The sequence below is a fragment of the Myiozetetes cayanensis genome, unplaced genomic scaffold (genome assembly GCF_022539395.1).
Source record: "Myiozetetes cayanensis isolate MyiCay16 unplaced genomic scaffold, myiCay2020 scf3, whole genome shotgun sequence".
In the NCBI taxonomy this organism is placed as follows: Eukaryota; Metazoa; Chordata; class Aves; order Passeriformes; family Tyrannidae; genus Myiozetetes; species Myiozetetes cayanensis.
The window spans coordinates 31,752,754-31,770,562 of NW_026087521.1; the positions used below are offsets into that span (position 1 = coordinate 31,752,754).

The 17,809-nt window shown below is 35.6% G+C and overlaps 1 protein-coding gene across 2 annotated transcripts in view; it reads left to right on the top strand.

Annotated features, from left to right (window-relative positions):
- Nucleotides 1–17,809, top strand: part of SLC16A7 (solute carrier family 16 member 7) — a 79,554-nt gene that overhangs the window by 24,992 nt on the left and 36,753 nt on the right. For both annotated transcript variants that reach the window (XM_050324771.1, XM_050324773.1), the window contains exon 2: nt 16,268–16,511. In XM_050324771.1, the coding sequence (XP_050180728.1) occupies nt 16,298–16,511 (214 nt within the window). In that variant the 5' untranslated portion in view covers nt 16,268–16,297. The remainder of the gene's footprint in view (nt 1–16,267; nt 16,512–17,809) is intronic.

The following is a 17,809-nucleotide window of genomic DNA, read 5'->3' on the forward strand; positions in this document are numbered from 1 at the left end:
TGCCTGAAAGCTACCTGTTGCTATATCAGCGCATTTACTTAAAAGTTTTTATGCTTATTTTAATCTTTTAATCTGCTGGGTTTTATTTATTTTCACCTTGATTTCTTTTCCATCATTTGCACACATATATATTAATAACCAGAAGTGCCTTACCTATTTAAACAGGCATTGGGAAAAAATGTTTTGTGGAAATCTGAAAGGCACATCCAACTTTTTCAGTTTCTGATCATCCTAACTTCTTTATAAATAGAGAACCAGTGTTCTATTTCTTTTCTATGCCCTGTAAGTGAGGATGAAGTCCATTAAAGATAATGAATTGATGCTATCATGATATCATAATCAAATGTCAATACATTATTCTAACCTAAAACTTGCTTTACAAATTTCTCATTTCAGTGTTTAGTATGATGCACATACCTGTAATGGTAGTAAAAATCATTTTATTGCAGAATTATTGTAATCTAAAGAATAACAGTCATGGAAATAATTAAAAGAATAGCAGTAGTCCCAGCTTCAGGGACGCAATTATTTACAATGACTTTTAATTTTTATCATGTGTGGTTTTCACCAATTTTCTTTTATTACCCTGTGCAGTTGCTATAATAACAGCAAGTCTGTTGTTGGAAACCTCAGACTGTATTTGTCACAGGCACACCATGCAACTCAGAAAATTGTGCTTAAGCTGTGCTGTAGTACGGCATGACTTGGTTCATTTATCTGGGTTTGGTCAGCTGATGGTGGTTCAGCACATTTTCTGTTAATATAAAATTTACTTCCTTGTCATTTTTGATGGATCATTAATTACCCTTGTTGGGTAGCAGCAAAGGATTTTGTAGTTTAAGTCCTGCAATAAGTTTTGTAGAATGTAGGGTTACTGCTGACCTTATGTGGAATAGAACTAAAATAAGGCTGGTTTTGTTTTGGTCTTATATCTTTTGACACAATTTCAAGTGTTTCTCACTGTGCTTTAGTTGCCTTATTGCTTGTGTTTCATAAAATACTGCATATCACATGTGACAGCCTAAATTGGTTTTGCTACATATAAATCAATGTCTTGGGTATGAAATACTCTGATTCTATTCTTCATTTACATTATCAACTTGAAGTTTCATACATTTCCTTAGAAAGAAAATTTTAGTTTTGCAATTTGAAAAGTGAAATGAACAGCATTGTTACTTAATGAATTCTGATTTAATAGGTAATTTCTAAATACATTTGGGTCAGTGCTTAGCATACATGGAATCAGGTTTCTGTTGCCTTACACCCTAACTATACCATAGTACTTTACAGAGTAAACTGTTTTCTACAGTTTCTGAAAATAAGTCTTTTCTTTGTCATGATTCAAATACTCAGAAATTGAAATTCATTTAAAAAATGGTCAATTAAAAAAATAATAATTTCTATGTCTCATTGAAAACTAAACTGTTGAAAGTGATTTTTTTTTTTCCAAGAGCTTCTTTTTAAATTTACATGCACTGGTAAGACAGGCACACTTCAAACAGAGAATGAATCTGGAGAATGAATTCAAAGGGGTTTAAAATCATATTGATTTTGTTTGTTTACCTATTTCAATCAATATTTTTTCTTCAACTACTTTGGCATCAACATTAACATTTCATTTTACTTTTGTACATGCTGGGGAAAAAACAAAGCCCCAGTTTCATAGAGGTTTAATTTTTGGAAACTGCTATTAAAGGAATCTCTGAAAAGTTTTACATAATTTTGCTCCAATAACAAAGGCTGGTTGTTTTTCCCCTCTTTGCCCCCCTCCCCTGTGTGTAAGACCTCTGAAATTAAGGAAACAAAAAATGGTTTATGGTAGATATTTCTATCCTCTGACTCTAGTTATTAACTCTGCTGTTCTTCCTCTCTGATTTGGTTCAGGATCTGATTGTTTAAGGTAAAAAACCATCTTTACTACTTCATTTTAGCTGATCTTTGGCTGTGCTTATTCTACTTTGTTGGCCAGCAGTATTTTGGAAATCAAGATCAAGCCCATGCATCTGTATTTCTTGCAGGAAATTATGAATCTGATCATTGCAAAGAATGAATTGCATGTATGCTGGATGCCAGGAAACAAGTTGCAGAGTAAGAAAGCAGTTACAGAGAATAGAAATTATTTTGTATTTGATTATTTATATTTGATGATAAATATATTTATATTTTACATACTTAAACTAGTGTTTAATCAGACAACTTGACGAAGAAAGCATCAACAGTTAACTATCCCTGAAATTATATGTTGATAAATTCTTTCAAATAAAACCCAGCAGTTTGGCCCAGTTGGTTATATCGTTTCTTAAATCTGTTGAATGACTTCACAGTTGAAAGCTGTTTGGTGTGGCAGTCCTTCTCCAGAAATACCATGGCATTCTGTGCTGGTCAGCTGAGGTGAGAATAGCTGTTGGAAAAAGTGCTTCAGGGTGTCAACAAGACACAAATAGTTTTCTAAAATACCTGTGATTGTGCCACAGTGTACAAAAGAAAGATAACTTTGTTATTGTGTGAAAGACAGAATTTTTCTCTGGCTTGAATAGAAAAGCACAGAAAGAAAGAGACAAATGAAGACCACAGAGAGATACAAACCTTACTGAAAGGGGAGAGTCAAATGCTTCTTTTCTAAGAAGTACATAAGGTTATACACGTTACTGAGCCTGCCCACATTTTCTTGCATAATCTTTCCCATTTCCTTGCATGGTGTAACTCAGAATATAGTATAGAGGCAGAGTCTGTGAGGGTGATCCAAAAGCTCTAGTCATGAGGCTAAAAGGTGACCTTGTTCTGCTGTGATGCCAAATATCAGCTGATGCCTTCTGAGAGATCCTTGAATATGAGCACAGATACTATAATATTGGAGAAATAAAAGATAAATGTGATTATACAGAGTGCAAAACGAAATAAGCCTTCAAAAAATGCTATGCATGCAATGCTAATCCCCCAGAATGCTTTCCTGTTTTGTTTATGGCAACTTTTTCTTATTTATAAGCAAATTCTACTTTGGCACAGAAAACATGCTAATCTGCTCCTCTGTGTGTGTCTTTTAAACAAGGACTTGTTCACGCTGCAAAATGCAAACGGGCAGTAACTTCACTAGGCCGAATGCGTAGATTTTACATGTATGGTTTCAGCTCAGTGATGTATAACACCAAAGCCAACATTGATTTCAATTTTTCCAGTAAACCCTTATATTTTGGGTTGAATGACGAGTCTTTTATGGGTTGCTTTCTTTCATTTGCAATAAGTAAAAAGAAGAAGTTATTGCTACTTTATGATTTCAAATTTTCAAAATCAAGATGTCATGTTTCCAGTAGAAGAACTTGGATGTTAGATTTCCGCTTGGCCCAATGAAGATGGAATCTATTGTATTCAGGATAATCAAAAATATATATTTCTTTGCCTACAAAAGAGAAAAATGTGGGATGAACTGCAGAGAGACTGTTGCTACAATGTGATCAACAAATTTACACTGCTACTGGGCTTCATTCATGCACAATTAAAAATGTGATTGGCAAGTTTGTACTAAAGACAAAGGGAAAATTTTTTCAAAGACTGAAATATTGGCTTTAATCTTTAGTGGTTTCACATATCACTAAAAATTCTCCTCATCTGGAATACTGACTTTAATGTATTTTGTCTCTTTTTCAGCTAAACCCAGACTTGTTCACCTTGCAAAATAGATTTATAAATCTTAAATAAGTGTGCTAGGCTTACTTAATAAGAAAGTTGCTTTTAAAAGTCTGAGCATTTTATGACACTTTTTTTTTCATGCTTTTTGTTGCTGTTGTTTTATTTTATTTTGGTTTGGTTTATTTTATTATATTTTATTTTATTTACTTTGGAAGAGAGAGTAAGAAAGAATTTTTCTGAAATAATCTTTTTCCACTTGGTTAAGGTTATTTACATAAATAAACCATTGATGATTTTCCATGAATATGGGAAAATAAATATATTACAAAATGTGAACTTTGGGATTCCCCACTACCATTCTCATTTTGGAAAATTTTATGCAAAACCTAATTTTTTTTATGTTTCCCTTGATTGTTGAAGAGAAACTTCATGGTATCACAGTACTCCAAACAGCCCTTATTTAGGGATGATGCTAGAAAAATATTTTCTCTTGATTAATGGAAAATTAAACAGTACTCAGTGCTACTTTCCCATTTAAAATATGCACAGCATCTTAGGTAATAATAATAACTATTTTGTAATGTGTATGTACTGCAAATGTGTGCAAGAATGCAGCTAATCCTACACAGCAGATTTAGGTCAAATGAATAACAGATAGAAGCTAGAGCAAATTGAAAAACTCAGAAATAATCAGAGCTGGACAAAATCTCATGTTCTCCATCCCAAATTCATTTTCTAAAGGAAAGGTCTTTGTTTTGCAAAAAAAATTAGTTACAGCTTTACTCACATTTTGAAGATGAAAACAGCACTATTTTCTCCATCCTTCTACTCTCTGGTACTTGCTCAGGAAACCTGAACAGGTACATTCTGTCACCGTCCTTTGTCACTTCCTTAGAATTCAAGATTTATTAGTGCTACATCTTTTCACAGTCACCATTATTCTGCAGGGGCCAATCGCACTTTTCCCCCTAAAGGGCAAATGAAAAATTCTGTGCATTCAAATCTCATTTCATAAGTACATGTTCTGAGATGCACAGGCACAAAACCACAACTTAGGTATGTTTTTCCATCATATGCTTCTTTTATCATGTAAACAATGAGATAAATATATGTAGCATTTTACAGACATGGTTTTTGAATCAGTAAACTATACTAGGGAGAACAGAAGGAAACAACCCATGGTTTTTTCACACATAAAAGACATACAGATTTATTTGGAGCTCATTAGGACAGTGTTCATTTTACCCAAACTTTGTTTTTTACTAAAAACATTTTGTTGACTGATGAATCTCGCCATGGGTAACTTACAGGGAAAAAAAAAAAAAAAAAGGCAAACCCCAAATTCCATGTTTAATATTCAAATTGCAAAATATCATGAAAAGGGAATAATAATGCTAAGGTTGAATAGATTTTATGCTTGAATCAGATTACAACAAGTACAACTTCCTCTTGGGAACAGCTCACAGGGTATCTTGTAATATTCTGAGAGGCAAGAGAAATATTGAAAAGTGTGTTTGGGGAAGAATCTGCAAAGAAAAATAAAAATAATATATTTAAACCCAGTCATCCCAGAAGGTGGTGGTTGTTTCCTCTGCAGCCTGAGAAAGGATCTAGCTAAACAACAATTAGAAACATGGATTTGGGATTTAAATCTATCTACTCTGCTTTGAAGTAAGTTGGGCTGTATGTAAAAGTCTATGTATAGGAAGTCTACGCATAGTCTACGCATACCTATGCATAGGTAGGATAATAATTTGAGACTTAAATGGAAATGAGTAAAAGAGGTGTCTTTAAAGGTTTTAGAAAAGCACATAAACTCCAAGGTTCGATGTTCTGTACTCAAAGAAGATTACTGTCTTGAACACTGAAAGGGTAATCTTCAAAGGACTATAATTCTTAGACTGTGAATCCCAGCATTTTATTGTATTCTCAAGGAAAAACCTGGAGATTTACAAAACTCCACTGCCACTACTAGACAAAATGAATAGGTATATGGAGTGTGCTGTACATGTTTTTACACATTGTGAATAAATTTGCATGTAGAAAGTCTGGCCTTTAGTAGAAATCATATGAACAACCAAATGTGTGCATATATCTGCTTTTTACAAGGAAAATCACAACGATGTTTTGCCTTTGAACTGATTAAATTTCGTCCTGAAAGGGACAATAGACTCTTTTCTTAGATTGATGTGCTCATTGCCCTACATTCAATATGCCTTGCTCTTGATCTATTAAGCTTCTAGGTAAATATGATTTACCTAGTCTCTTCTGTGGATATTTTTACTGTGCCCTTTTGCTAATTGGAAGCTTGCAAATACCACAGAGATATTTGTATTTCTAGTTTCATTTGCTATATATTTTTGTTAACTTTATTACTGTTTCTATGTAGCTATTATAGTGAAATTTTGAGGATTTGAATTCTTTTGATCTACATTCTCAATAATGAAAATAATGAGTATTACGTTATCAAGAAGCATTTGAACAATACTCTTAGGCACATGGTGCGATTCTTGGGGATGGTTCTGTGCAGGGCTAAGAGCTGGACTTGATGATCCTTGTGGCTTCCTTCCAACTCAGCATATTATGTGTGATTCTATATGCGTGATATAGAAATGTAAAAGTTGACCCTTGCTAGTCTGTTTAGGTTGACATGCTTAGACAAAGAAGGGTTATGTAGAGCAAAGCACTTTGGTACATGGGATAAGTTTTACAGTTAGAGTCCAGCATAAAACAAACAAAAAAATTTTGTTGTGGATTTATCAGGTTGCTTTTGAGAAATGAAGTGATGCTACCCTGTATTCTCTGTCAAACAAAATGACAGATTTGCCAGCTGAAACAAAACTAATGGAATAGCAGTTTCATATCCTGTAATTAGCAGACTGTTGCAATTCAGGGCTTCAGTTTTCAGGTCTGCTTTTTGGGTCTGCAACCCAGACAGTGGTGCATTTGGTTTGTCCATAGTAAGAAAAGGAGTTCTTATTGTCCTAATGTTTGAAAGGAATGTTTTCATCCCAGGCTGAGATACCTGGTAAGTTCTGGTCAAAAGGCTTATGTTCCAGAAGGCTTATGTTTCCCACTGCAAAGTGGGGAAATGGATATTATTAAGTTAAATGCATAGTGCTGGCATTAAATGGAAGATCTGTAATGGGAGATTCAAATATGAAAAATATGATGAAAAATGTGAAAAAAACTTGGTTTCTAGATTCTTCAGAAATTATTGATGTCAGCATGAGAAAGGAGGGGTTTGAGAATTATCTAACTCTTCTTGTGCATCCTGCAGTGGTTGCTTATCTCTTCTGAGTGTATTGATAAGCACTAAACAACTTTTCAGTGCCAGTACTCCAGAGCAGAACCACAGACTTTGTGTATATATTTGGGCATTCTATGAGGGTTTAGTAAATGGCAGAGTAAAAAAGTTGCAAATGATGAATGTATAAACAATATTATTTATATTAAGACTTTTGATGAATTCTAAAGCTTGTTGGAAGTTAGCTGAACGTTGTTTTCGCTGTAGCGTTGTAGAACTACCTTCTGAGAGGTACAGCAGTCAGTGTGCTGTACTCTTTGAGTGTTGTGTACTTACTGTGTTAGGAAAATGTCCTCCGTAATAGTCAAGAGAGGGTTTTTGATCTCCCCATGTTCAATTTCTTACAATGGGTGGAGGAATACATGTCAGAATTTGATTAAACCATCTTGATCTTTAAAGTTGTTTTGTGTATATATCAGCAGGTCATCTTATTAACACTTGGACAAAGTACATAGTAAGTTTTTAATTAAACATCCTCTTCCTTTCTATGGAAATCAAATACAATCATAACTTCTTCCTTCCCTCTATTTGTTTATGCTAGAACACTGCCATTGCCTAAATTATATTAGTTTTGGTACATACTTCAAATGAATTTTTTATCATCATGTTCCAGACTGGGTAAATAAACATCATACGTGTCCTTATTTTATGTAGCACAATGCCATGATACTCAGAGCTAAATTGCCTCAAAGAGATACTGGGCTAACATAGCTTATCTGTTACTTCTAGCCATGTTTAGTCATCAAGAGATGACAAGTGTACCTCTGTAGTACTACGCTGTCCTGTGTAAATGTATGCCTCCCCAGTTGTTTAGTGTCTACTCAAAGTTGTGGGTTGTCAAATAGGAACAGACCTTCTTTTGTGATCTTTTAGCAGCATAAATATCAACATAAGAAAGTCTGCAAGTTGAGTGTGCTGGACAGAGCTGTCAACTTTAATGATAGGTGATTAGAAATGTTACATTCCTTTGCTCAGCCATCAAGGTGCTATTAACATCTGATTTCTGCCCTTAAGAAATGGCAAGTGCATGTTCAAGGATGGCCTCTTGTTGGTCTCAAACATGAGCACTGTGTTACCATACCTGCATGATTATCTATCTGCCTGGAACTGGAGACAGTTGGAGAGAGGAGCAAGCCTTGCCATCATGTTTTGCTTTTTCAGAGCCATGGATATCAGTGGTCATGAGATTAATCAAATGAAAATTAATATCTCTGGGTTGAGAAAATTCTCAGATATGTCTGTGATAAAAGTGTTGCCATTTTTAAATTATTCCACTTTGTTTTATAAAGCTAACATTGATTCTGTTCTAAAAATGCTTTTATAATGGCCAGTCTTCGCGAGCGAAGATCCGGGGAAGGTCTTTACACCTTCCAGCCTGTGCATTGCATTTTTTAGGTGAGACACAGTGTGCGCGGAACTGAGCCCACCCTTTAATCCTAAGGTTCATCTGCCGGGGCCAAGCGAGCTTGGATGGTGGCAGCGAGGTCCTTAGGACGTAGGTGGGTTGCCTTTAAGGGCTAACGAGCTCCATCTGCCCGGGCAGTGTCCCTGACCAGGAATCAAACCTGGGTGTAGGCAGTGACAGCGCCGCGCCCTTACCACTAGACCACCAATGTATAAAAAAGTTACATGTCTAATAAATTCTGTTAAGTCAGTATGAAGTTCTTTTTCTTTTTCTTTCTTTCTTTCTTTCTTTCTTTCTTTCTTTCTTTCTTTCTTTCTTTCTTTCTTTCTTTCTTTCTTTTTCTTTCTTTTCTCTCTTTCTCTCTTTCTCTCTCTCTCCCTCCCCCTTTCCTGTTTTCATTCTTTCTTTACTTCTTTCTAGCTGCTAACAGTCTGTTTTAGTAATTCTAGAAGGATTTCTGGATTAATTTATTTCTTTGGCTATATTGTGCTTGGAATCAATGGCTCGCATTTTAACTTTTACTGGCGGAAAGAACTCACACATCAAGCCTTTAAAGGCGCAACTAAATCAGTTGGATTTTTCAGTTTGAATTATCTGTATGTTTTTAATTTTATTTAATACAAATGGATGCCTTATTTCATCTACTGTCACACAGTTTTTAAAATCTACATCAATTGAATGTGTCTTACTTATAACCTAGATCCTGAGGAGTTTTTTTAGAGTGGATATCCACAACTGCAGAAACTCTGTTTTTTCCAAGATGCCATAGTCACCAAGTAATTTCTTTTAAAAGCTATTTACCTCATTGTAAGTTTTGGTAGCTCTGCCCTTTTCCTTTTTGCCTTCATTATATAATTTTCTATATAGTATCTAAGCTAACTGTAGCTTTGCTAACAGATGATTTATAATTCATTACTTTCCCAATTCACACTTCTGAAAGACTATGTCATCAGAAGTGTTCCTAAATTTTTCCATTTTATTAATAATATAGAAAAAATTCTTAAACTAGTAACAGTTTCCAAACTGGCAGGAATAAATGAAATGTGAACCCTGTATAAACTTTTGCCGTCTGGAGTTATTTTCCAGCCTTGGCCTGCCATATATTCCCTGTCATATGCTTTTAGGAACAGAATCCGGATCAGTTTACTTCCTATTACATAATCTAAGTTATCACTGAGACTTAAGCATGAGTAACTATTTCCACCCATGGGAATCATGTGTTCGCACAAGAATAGAAGAAAAATATTTTCCCAGTATGTGTGAGATGGTGCTTCCAGGCCACGATTTGGAGGAGTGGTAGGACATACACAAAAAGTGCTCTGGGCCATAATACTAGAGCAGAGAAGATAGCCAGGGGCTGGATTCTAATCTCAAGAGCCCATAGTAACTTTGATAAAGTTAATAGAATTATTCTTTTTATAACATTTATTCAATGTGAATTTTAAAGGAGATGAGTATGCTGAGGTAGTGGAAAGGCAAATATTACCAAAAATGGTTAAAAATTGGTCTATAAAGAATTAAAATATTAAGCATCTACAAGTTGTAAAGCTGGTAACTACCATAGTTAAATATGAGGGAGGAGTGCTAGAATTTAAAAGGTGATACAAGTGGTTAGAAATTAGTTAATAAGTGGAACAATATTCTTGCAGTACAGAGAGATAAAACTTTGACTTGTAAAGGATGTGTTTAGCAGAGCTTATTAAAACTACTTCTGTAACAGCAGAACAAAGTTTTGGTTTGGGTTTTTTTGAAAGGGTGTTCAGTTTGGCTGGTTTATTTTTTTCAGTTCTGAAGAATTTTTCATCAACTTCAATCAGCTTATTGTTAAAACTGATTAATTCTTCTGACTGGATCACATCAACATTTAATTTCAGTGCACTTCAGTTTGGGCGGAGTGCCAACCTCTTTGGGCTAGGTATTGTATTGACTGTTTTTTTTGAAGTAATTAAAACAGAATTGCAATCACTTTGGTTGGAATTCATTTCACTTAACTCTAGTCATGTAGGTATTTTGTCATCCAGAGTAAGCCAGTCATTTACGTTTCCCTTAAAATAGGTGAAAAAAAGCAATAACAGAAGGCATGATGAATGGAAGTTCAACACATGACTGTGATTGTGAATACAGATAATGGTTACCCAGGAGAATGTGGCAGCACAACATATGGAGTTAAAAAAGAAAACAACAAAAAACAAAACCCAAACCCAACCAAAGCCCAACAAAAATCAGATTAATCATAAATGCTACAGTGATATTAGTTTTGACAGATTACAGTACTCATCTCACTACTGACTCATCAGTGCTCAAAAATCTGATTTAAATGTTGTAACCATTCCATTACATTTTCAATATAATTTTTTTTGGTTGGGGGTAAAAAGCCTTACTGACTGACTTAGCAATAGGTTTTTGCTTCAGCTTCTGTTTAAACCATTTATTTATGTGTTTTTGCTTTTTATAAGGCAGTATTTTACAAGGATCACTTCTGTGTCAGTAATCCTATTTTGAGTCCTCATACAGGAAGAAGGAATTATTACATGATGTGCCTTTATTCCAGGCTTGGTAAAAGTGAATTAGACCTTCCCATGTTCCCACAGCCATCAAGAGCTCACATCTGTTATCATCCTTGTTTAGCAAACAGTTTTTGCTTTCACATCTAATTATCTTCCCAGCTGACACTATTACTAAGAATCAGCCTATTAAAATGCCAGACCCCAAGAAGAAAGAAAGTTATTTGGATTATTAATTTATTTTTATCTTAAAGCATGTGCCTTTCTCTCCCTTCTCCTTCCCTCCACAGAACCTGCCTCTGCCAACCTCCTAGACAGTTGGAACAATTATATGAATATATTTGCTTTGGATGTGTGAGGGGCTCTTACTTTCCCACACTGTCTTCCAGCACCTGTTACTCGTTCAGTTGGTTAAAAAGTATATTGCAATACTTATTCTTATTCTTAACTGTAAATAACTCCTTTTTCCTTCATCTCCTCTTCAAGAAACAATTTAATTTTAACTTTAAAAAGTTTAATTTTTTTCTCAATAAGATATAGCTTTAGACTTAAAGTACTTCTATTTTTAATATTGTTGGGTATTGTGCTATCTAAGACTGGAGTGATATAGAGTTTAAAATTAAGGTATGTCTTCAAAGACTGAAGGTTGTTTCCAAGATAATGACAATAACTTTTAGAAGTTGGTGAGGCAATGCCATTGGATGAGATGATACCTGCTCTTCTGCCGTCTTGGAATGCATTAAAGAGTTGTTAATAAAAATAAGAAAATTGGAAATTTGGCAGCTTTTAAGCAAGAATCTTTTATAAGACTATAATTCCTATATAACTCATTATTTTACTAATGCTAAAACAAAGTAATTTATTTCAAATACAGCAGTGTAATTAACACTTGTTAAAGATAAGTTGGAGCAGCAAACTATTCAAACCTATAAAACAAACATTGTACCCTGTGCTCCTAACTCTAGTATAAGCAGTACAGTTAATCTGAATTTGCTACTTAATGAGATTCTAAAATACACATCCACTTAAAAATCTTAGTCATAACTCACAGTTTATTTGGGCATTAGTCCATATCCCAGCTCAGCCACTGATCTGGGACAAGACTTATGTTACTTAGCCTGTTATTACATTTGTTTCCCATGTCTAAAAGTGGGTAATACTTCCCAGTCAGCCCACAGGGATGTTACAGGACTGATATTGCTCAAAATTGCAAAGCTGTTTGTGGTTCTTGGCTTACTGTGTGGAACTGTGCACCGTGTGCAGTGCACTCAAGCCAAGTATTCCCACTATCCTACAGCAGCTGGGGACAGATTTCTCACATGCCAGCTCTTTTACTTTGGGACAAATGGCTGCTGAGTCAAGTGGTGATGGGGCACATTCAGGACAAGGAAGACAAAATCCAAACTGGAAAGCAAACAGTTACTCTAATATTGGAGAAAAACAAAACTAAATCTCCCAGTAAAATCAGACTGTCTGTAAACAAGAGAGCAACATAACCCCTTCTTAGAAGGGTCTTTGACAAGCTGTTTTATTGATAGCTGATTCTGGCAGCTGGCAGCTGCAGAATATTAATGAAGCATTGGTACAAGAGCAGTTTGAGCAGGTTGATTATAACTGACTGAAGTCTACAGTGCATGATATCAAGATACATTATTTGTCTATAGCATTTGCTCTTAGTTTGACCTTGTTGTTTGCTTGGTGCTTTTTCCCTTTTTTTCTTTTCCCCCTTCTTTTCCTTTCTCTTCCTTCCTTCCTCCCTCCCTCCCTTTCCCCTTTCCCTCCCATTCTCTTTCTCTCTTTCATTCACTAGTTTTCATATGCCTAATTAAGTACAAATGTACTGAAAACTACACAATGAAAGTATTGCATATCAGATGTTTTAGAAGTTCCCTCTTGTCCCTCTCCTATTGTTTCTCCTATTGTTAGACACAGGCACCTCTACAGTAAGCTATGTTCTTGTTCACTGCTTATATAAATGGGATTTATACAGGGAAACTAGAAAGAGCTTAGGAGAAAATCCTTCTGCACAGTCTGACTCAGGGTATGTAAGGGCTGAGCAATCTCTGTGTACCTGACAGAGAGAAGGGAGATTGATTGCCTTGCTCAGGACACACTTCAGTCACTATTCCCCTGCTGCTTTTCTGGGCAGAGGGCAGGGAGCATTCCTCACCCACTGCTTGCCTATAAAGGCATAGGTATGAGCAGTGCTCGCTGGCTAGCTTTAAGCACATGATGGAATTCATATGACTGACTAAAAACACTGGTGGTGACCTTCATTTACTCGAGTGCTGCTTTTTATTTTTTTTCTTTTGGTCTGGCACCATGTCCTTCACATTAACATCATCACACATGCCTGGTTTTATGATTTCTATCATATTTCTTTTTATTCTCCCTAGCCCATAATAAACTAAGAGTTCTGAAAAGACATTTTACTTGTCTCTGCTTCCTTCCTTCATCTTCTGCTGCTTCCTTTATTAACACTTATATCCACTCATGTAAAATCCTGTTTTGATTTGGTTGGCAATGGATTTTGCACTGTCTGAATAATACCTATACTACTCAAATCTTACTAGTTAGGCCTAGGTTAGAGCTAGGTATATTAGTGAGCTAGACTTCTTTAGGAGGGATTCAGTTTCAGGGATATTAAGTGCAGATTTTACAGCAGAATATTGCTTTAGCTCCTGAGCAGGTATGGAATGTTTGAGATGCTGGATTTGATGTTTCTGACAAAATGAATACTTTTTTTCTCTTGGTGCAAACATTACTTTTTTCCTGTTCACCTTTTATTAGCTGGAGCTAAAATTGGCCAGGATGATCATAAAGGAATATCAGGCAAGCTATTATTAGCTCTACTTTGTGAGATAAACAGGAGGTGTGAGATACAATGATCCAGGCTCTTCTTCATGACAGCTTAATGCCCAGTGCAGGTTGGCAGACAGGGCCATTTCAGTGAGCTTTTAGCCTCTAGGCTGAGGAACAGGAGCACCCAATGCCCCCTTGCTTGGCTCCTTAGTGCCTTCTTAATTTACTGTGAAGCATTTGAAGGGAGGAAAGCACTGGACTATCAGAGCCTGCTCTTATGCCCTAAGGGGCATAAGGAACCAACTAAAGCATTGGTTCATTAGTGACATTCAGGAATCTTCAACATTCTCCTGACTAATACGGTGGCTGTGATTTTTCAAAGGGGTTGTGTATTATTTTTAGGAAAAGGAGTGCTTCCTCAATAAATTGATAAACCCTTTCCATTTTTTTGAAGAGCAATGTGTTGATGTTGTGTGCTGTTACAAAAATTTGTAAGAGCAATAGAAGTGTTGACATCTGAATAGTAAATATGAAAACAAATATGCTCAAGTCTTTGAAGTGTAAGAAAACAATAGTTGAACTTTTCTTCATGAAATAACCAAAAGTTTTCTCAGATGAGCAGAACAACTGCTTTCTGGGATAGATAGCAAACCCTTGTTTACTGTCGCTTAACTCAAAAACAGTTCTGCTTTTCATGCCAGTTTGAGGTTTGTGCTTTTGAATGCAATCGATCATTGTTATGTGTGCTCTAAGTTATAGTGGGCTTTGTGAGATACTCTTCCTTCTAGGGCTTCTGTTCAGCAAAAACAAACTAGTGTTTAACTGCTTTGCCAAAGTTAAGTCTTAGCAACCAGAATTGTTTCTGCTTGTCCAGCTTTCCCTAGTGGCAGGCCCAGGTTTTCCTCTCTGATGTATTTTGGCGAACTTAATATTAAGCTGCAACTAGGATAAGCAGAAACAAAGTAACATACCAGAGGTTCTTTCTAGACAAGCACATAAAATGATTTATATGTTCTGTGTACAGAGAAATAGATACCTATTGCTGCCAGCTGTAAATCTCAATTATATGATACAGAAGTCAAACTACCTGGGCTTTTTTAATATTTCATAAAAGTCAGATGTTTTAGTCCTTGATTTAGCTTCCCCCCAAATGTCTTCCAGCTACATCAGATTGTAGCTGATATATACAGTCAGCTTAAGTAAAGTGAAGAATCAGAAGTACACTGGGTTTCTATCATCTAGTGATAGGCAATCTTAAAAGCAACACGTTCCTTGTTTTATGGCATATATCACATGCAGTGCTACATGGCATTTAGCCTGAAAGTACTCCGGGCACTATCCCAAGAGATTAATATAAACTGACACAGTTAGTTTTTCAGTTTTGTTAAGGCAATCACATCACTCCTACTGCTAATGCAGTTTACAGCGAGAAATTGGAATATGCTGTAAGTGGCACAGAAGAAATCACGTAGAGACTTGCTGGTAATCATAAGCATAACAGCAACTTAAACACTGTTATCATCCATGGCTTTCGATACTGGTACAACAGGAGACCAGTCAAGAATAATAAGTCATCTAAATGCCTGAGAAAGAAACAGAGAGGAAAAAGAAATTTGCAGTTCATACTGTCTGTATAGGCTGGATAACACAGAAGAAAGCACAGTGGACTCCAGGACTGTGTTTAATAATAAAGGGATTTGATAGTGGAAAAATCTTGGAATTAAAAAATGGATTATGACTGCTACCTGTTTGATAAAAATGAGATGCAGAACATAGAAAACTTAAGGTTTTAGATATGAAGATGACATTAACAGAATGACATTTATTTCAGGCCTTATGAGTTTTATATGGATTCCCTATTATTTCTTGAGCTTCCTGAATGTGTTGGCTACACATCTCAGAACTTCTATAAGATATTACTCTGTTGGCATCTTAATGGTCAATTCTAAATTAGAGAATAGCTGTGGAAAGCTTGTGAAGTTTATTAGGGGAAGGCTTCGTGATGTCTTCTGACATGTGGAAACAGCAACATTAGCTCCATCAAGCTCTACTTTTTTCCTGCAAATAATATCAACATAACTAATATGAAGATGAAAATCTTAAAAAACAAGAGTACAATATGGAATTTTAATATTTTGTATTTACTTATAGATACCCAGGGAATTTCAAATCTCTCCTTAGAACCTGCTTTTCAGTTGTTTGCTATTTGTTTCCTTTCTGTTGTTGCTGATGATTTTGCTGAGTTACCAATAAATCTTGCTAACACAATGGCATTTAGTTATAATTTAATGTAACTTTTTTCCATTGTTTCCCATCCATCCTGTAGATGGTAGAGCTACATAAATTAATCCACAAAAACTTATCACTTTCCAATAAGTGAATAATTGCAAATACAACTTCAGTGACTGAGATAGGTGATTTGTAACAGTTGTCACATGTTGAATAGGCTATTGGAAATATTCTTACCACAAACAGGTACTTGTGTTCTGTGATTCCATGACAGCTGGAAATTGGTCTTTGCTCTGAGGTCTCATTATAATCCTTGCAGATGATGATTGAATACTCTTGTTTGATATGGAAAAAAGGGAAAACTAAACCTCTGTTTCTTTTCTTCTTTTCCAGCCTAGTTGGAGAAGAAAGAGAGACCAAAAAATGCCACCAACAGCAGGAACGCCAGATTACCCACCTCCTGATGGAGGCTGGGGATGGGTTGTGGTCTTCGGGGCTTTTATCTCTATTGGATTTTCCTATGCATTCCCCAAAGCCATCACAGTGTTTTTCAAAGAAATACAAGAAATCTTCCACACATCTTATAGTGAGATAGCTTGGATATCATCCATAATGTTGGCTGTCATGTATGCAGGAGGTAAGACATTTGTGAAATTTGTAAATACCATTGTTTGTTTGGGGTTTTTTCCTATGATCTTAAAGTGTTTTTCCCCCTTAGGGCCTTTTCTTTGTTCCTCTACCTAACTCTATTTTGCAATTTTCCCCTAAATTCACAATTTCTGAGAGTGTCATTTTTCCAACAAATCAGTGCTCAAGTAACTTAATCTGGGTCTGGGGGTACATTTGGTCAGTTTTCCCTGCCTTAGTGAGATCTCTCAGTATATCTGATGATGGAGCTTAATCACAGAAAGTTACTATGGCAATGAGAGTTCATTGAGCAGGTACGTGTATTCTTCTGTAGTCAGGGATTTTACATCTTCTCCTTATTTGTCCTAAAATCCTACTTTCCATTTAGGCCAAGAGTGATGTTTTAAACAAGCTATCTGTATGACAGCTAAGATGCAGACAATCTTATTTTTGGAACTGAACAGTTAACATAAATTCTCTGATACCTTTTTTCTTGTGAGAAAGCAAATTAAGAACAAGACAGATGAAAAACAATTTAAAAGTATAAAGCTATGTTTAAGAACTAAGTGTCAAACCTGCTTTGACAGGTTTTGTGTCTATCAGCCCCAAAGACTAACTTGTTAAATTCTGCTTGGTTTCTTCATTTTTTTCAGAATTTTTTTTCTTTTTTAAGTATTGAGAGCTAGCTTCTGCTGAGGCAAAACACTTACTCGGGCAGTCCAGAGGTCTGAATAAGAGATTAATCCAGGCAATAGATCTGGCATTTCACTTTCTTTTGATGTTATGAGGTAACCACCTGAAACATCTCAGACTATTTGCAATGATGGAACAATTAAATGCATAGATTTATAAATGTGTGTTTATGTATATGTACATATGTATAAATCTATATACATAGAAACTGAAAGCATTGTGGCAATAGCATATTGAGATTGAAACTCTTTAATCACTGAAGAGCATCATTCCAGTATTTTTCAGAACTGATATCTGTGTAATAGCAAAGTATTATCAGGTCCTCCAAATGATCTGTTAAAGGGTACATGAAGTCTCATAGCATAGTAATCTTTTATCACAGATTTCAGCCTAGCTAAGTTTTGACACATGAATGGCCCCAACTCATTTAGCAGTTGGGGAAGGGAGAAGCGTTCCTACAGAGAGGAATTCAGGCTACCTGAGTTGCTCTCTCTAAGTACCCCTTTTTCTCCTCTGACTATAATAATGAAGCTGAAGCCAGCATAGCATTAGCTTAAGCACCTCAGGAAAGTATTTTTCAGTTGATGAGATGGAAAAATGGATCTTTTCTCAAAT